This window comes from Sinocyclocheilus anshuiensis, unplaced genomic scaffold (genome assembly GCF_001515605.1).
Source record: "Sinocyclocheilus anshuiensis isolate Anshui unplaced genomic scaffold, SAMN03320099.WGS_v1.1 scaffold737, whole genome shotgun sequence".
In the NCBI taxonomy this organism is placed as follows: Eukaryota; Metazoa; Chordata; class Actinopteri; order Cypriniformes; family Cyprinidae; genus Sinocyclocheilus; species Sinocyclocheilus anshuiensis.
In genome coordinates, this window is record NW_015540908.1 from 636070 (window position 1) to 640356 (window position 4287).

Genomic DNA, 4287 nt, shown 5'->3' on the forward strand with positions numbered 1-4287 from the left:
GTAAATAGGGACAAACCCAGCAATTGGGTTGTTTTGACCCAGCGGTTGGGTTAAATGTTTAACCCAACCTTCGGAGTAGTAACCCAACCGCTGGGTCAAAACAACCCAATTGCTCGGTTTGTCCCTATTTACCCAGCACTGGGTTGTATTTAACCCAGCATTTTTTAGAGTGTACGTATAGTGACTTATAAAAGCCCACAGGGGCCCCTTTAAAAACCTGGGGTTTAAATAACAAAGAAACATTGTGTTGAACCCATAATTTCTATTTCCGTGTGAATAATCGGATGGAAGTACATAAGTGTAATTGATCTGTGAGTTTCTGTTTCTGAGATGTTCTTCTGTTGAAGCTCAAGATGCTCTTTGGATCGTCTCAGATGATGCTGGTGAACGTGATCATCAGGTTTTGTTCATACAGCTCCCACACATTCTCAGAGACCGAGATATTCTCGTATTATTATTATTATTTATTCAACTTTATTCTTCTTCAAAAAAGAAGATTTTTAAAGTATCTGTACAAATTTAGAATTTGCAGATGAAACAAAAGATGACAGATGAAATGACAAAACATCTACCATCTGAATTGGCAGATTTTGTTTTGTAATTGTTAACCTATTTTCATAATTGTTTACTGCTGTTTTAGAATAAAATGTTTTTTATTTTGAATCTTTTGGAATGAAAACACTTGAAGTGGGGTAAGGGAGTTTGGAATAAGGGATTTTTGGATGGTTATTTTTACTGTTATTTTAAACTAAAAGAAAAGAAAGAAAAAATATATTTTCGGTATTTGTGCAAAATTAGGATTTGCAGATGAAACAAAAATAGGTTCAAATGACAGATGAAATGACAAAACTGACGTCATTTGAATTGGCACATTTTTTTCTTTGTATCATTGCCTTTAAACATTTTGCAACTGCTGTTTTAGAATAAAATATTGCTTATTTTGTACCTTTTTATACAAATAATAAATCACATAAAATACATCCGGAAATCTCTTTTAAAACTAGATTCGATACAGTGGTATTTAGCAGATGTCGCGTTGGTCATACAAGACTGACTCGTGCATTTTTGCTGAAAGGTGAAGACCGTACTCAATGCATGTTCTGCAAGATTCCCCTTTCTGTAAAAACATATTTTATTGGACTGACCAGCTTTTAATGTATGTAGAAAACTCTTTTATGAAGTGAACTCACGTAAAGAGTTTAGTATAATTTTGCTAGAAAAAGTTTTAGAATTTTTATCATGTTAATGTAAAAAAAATCTTGTGTAATATATCTTGTGTTTGTTTGTTTGCTGGTTTTTATTGTATTGTTATTGTTCTTCTATTTTGCCATGAAAATAGCCTAAGATGCTGACATGGCATTAAATAAAAATATACTACTACTACTACTTAGGGCTGCTCGCAGCGATTATGACAAAAATCATAATTGTCGATTATTCCTTTGAAATTGTAATTGCGATTATTAATTTACGATTGAATTAATGATGTTTACACCTTTGTTTGAAGCAACTGCATGCCATATTTTTATATGAAAATAAACAAAACTGAAAAACTCTTACTGCTTTTCTATAGTATTAAGCCTCAAATATCAACTATACATCGGATTGGTTTCTCTTTAAATAAAAAGGTAAAAATATGCATGGTATTATAATGTTATACTAAAATTAAAACAATGGAAAAACCCTTAAGATAACATGTAGAAAGAAAAGCATGCAGAATAACATACGTGGACTTTAAATGATTGCTGCTTTGAACGATTACGTAATTGTGGCATCCGTAGTTGTAATTGCGATTAGAAATTCGATTAATTGTGCGGCCCTACTACTGTACCTTTTTAAATTAAAATACTTTAAACAAGGTGGAGTTTGGAGGAAAGGGGTTGATGTGGGTCGGTACTTTTGGTTCTATCATCCAAATGTAACAAAATGGTCATTCTGATATTTTGAAGTGCGATGGAAACAAATTGTATGAAGTAGAAAAATGCAAAGTAGAAGCATTTTCATTAGCGATCTCTGACTTTACACCCCATTGTACTTTATATCACCGAAGCAGAAGCTGACAGTGTGATTTAAAAAACATTTTTTTAAGTGATTGGCTTGAGGATTTGATCTGAAGCTTGTGAAATGTGTTTTGCGAGGAGCGTCGAGTATGTGTCTCTGCCTGCAGCCGCTGCTTTCTGAGCTGCTGTGGGTTTGGCTCTGTTCTGTCCTGGCTTGCTCCCTTTAAACCCTCCAAACACCAGCTGGTGTCGTAAGAGTCGTCCGTTAGTCCACAGATAACCTGAATGCAAACGTCTCCAGTATGTAAACAGCTCCTGCGCATGTTTGCATTTCCATCTCACATCATAAAGTGAATGATATATTAGACACAGGCCAGCAGGAAAACGAGTGACCGTTAACGTGGAAAACTGTGTGGATTTGTGTGAAAGAGGCCTGGATGTTTAGTGAATAAGAACGGAAGTGAAAAGCCTATGCAGACCCTGTGTCCTCATTTCGCCCACAGTCCCAGCGGACCTGAGCCCAGAGGAGCGCTCCGAGCTGGAGGAGATCCGGCGCAGGAAAGGAGCGCTGCTTCTGGAGATCCAGCGACTGAAAGAGGAGCTGAGACAAGCCATTATAGAGGTGGAGGGGCTGGAGAGCAGCACAGAGGGCAGGTTAGTCTCACATTTACCCGTTTTATTGATGGGAACCGGTTTGTGCTTCTGGTTGTTGCTCCAGTGTTTGCTTTATTTCGTTCTCCAATTTGCCTTCTCTAATAGACAACACTCAAATAAAAGCACACAGACGTTATCTCTCAGTTGCTGTGTATACAGTGCAGTCGTTGACATGAACTTGAACTCTACATGCTGTAGGTTTGTAGGACACTCAAAGTGAGTCCTTGTACTTCACCCCTCAAACGCGAAAACAGTATTGACCTCCTCTCTGTTTTGTTTTTTTTTGTAGTAAAACATTACAGAAGAGTCGGCATGTGGCCATGGGCAGGAAGAAATTCAACATGGATCCGAAAAAGGTAAGCCGTCCTGTTTAAAAAAAAAAAAAATTGAGCCATTGTTTACCAGCAATAATATCACAGGGTTGCATTTTAATATACAGTTATACAGTATATCCCTCTTATTTAGTTAACATTATTAACATTTACATTTTTTGCTAGGGGCATGTAAATTTATGAGCACAACTGTGTATATACCAAGCGGCAACCTCCCGCTCTCTCTCGTGATGCCAACAAAGAAGTGACTTAAACTGTAATTCATCGACTGGCCGCTAGAGGCTGGCTGCAAAAGGGAGTCAATCCCATAGACTCCCCATGTTAAAATGCCCAACTTTACAGCAGAAAAAAACATGTTTACAGCCTGGTTCAAAAAATTATTTTGGTTTATATAGCTAATTTTGCCCTTCATGACAACTGTGAGTTTCATTCAACAAATTTCATCCGTTTAAATTATATTAAGCCTTAAAGTTCTGCATAATTAAGGGCGTGGCCACTTGAGTGACAGGTGGGTTGCCGCTGCTGTCACCACCGTCGAGCTAGGTGGGCGTGGTTTCAGCAACCAGCTCCCACCTCTTTGCCCATTTTCGATTATCCGGGAGTGACGCGCGGTGACACGCTGCAAAGATGGCGACGGCCGCCTCCGCCCACTTTGAGCTTTAAAAACGCTCTTCGGAAACCTACGGGTGACATCACGGACACTACTAGGGCTGTCGCGATAACCGCATTATCGCAATACTATTGACGAGCAAACCGCAGAGGAATGCAAGAACCGCAGCAACCGCGATTTTTGCGTGTTTTATTTTTTTGTAAGGTTATGCCCTTCTCGTTTTACACTTCATGCATGTGGACTGAATATTAAACAAGTTAGTAATGATAACATAATGTGTACCATGCTGATTTGTACAGAAGCTCCGTAGATTTGCACTTAACAAGCCTAAACAGACAGTGAATGAGAGAGAGATCGACTGAGCGCGTGCGATTACTTGCGTCTGTCCTCCAGGCCGAGTCATATATATTTGTGAAAATAGGTTGTCATGTCCAAGGAAAGCGAAATCTCTGTCTAAGCATCGATGCATAACTGGTCAGCTGAGCCTTTTAAAGTGGCGCTCAAAGTTAAAATTATTTCAACAGCGTGTTTCATTACGTCTCTTTGATAGAATGAATCAGCGTTTTTGAACGTGTAGTTGAATGACAGCCACCACCTTGTGGCGCAACACTGTAACTGCACTGACTGACAGCCCGTCTAGAACGCGCGCAGGAGGAAATATCAATAGAAAGTCTCTTGTCCAGTCAGATTAGAA

General features: G+C 38.7%; 1 protein-coding gene across 1 annotated transcript in view; it reads left to right on the forward strand.

Moving 5' to 3' along the window:
• LOC107689174 (cytohesin-2-like) overlaps window positions 1-4287 on the forward strand; it is a 20219-nt gene that overhangs the window by 3784 nt on the left and 12148 nt on the right. The window contains exons 2-3 of the mRNA XM_016487096.1: window positions 2501-2651; window positions 2941-3007. Of these exons, the coding sequence (XP_016342582.1) occupies window positions 2501-2651; window positions 2941-3007 (218 nt within the window). The remainder of the gene's footprint in view (window positions 1-2500; window positions 2652-2940; window positions 3008-4287) is intronic.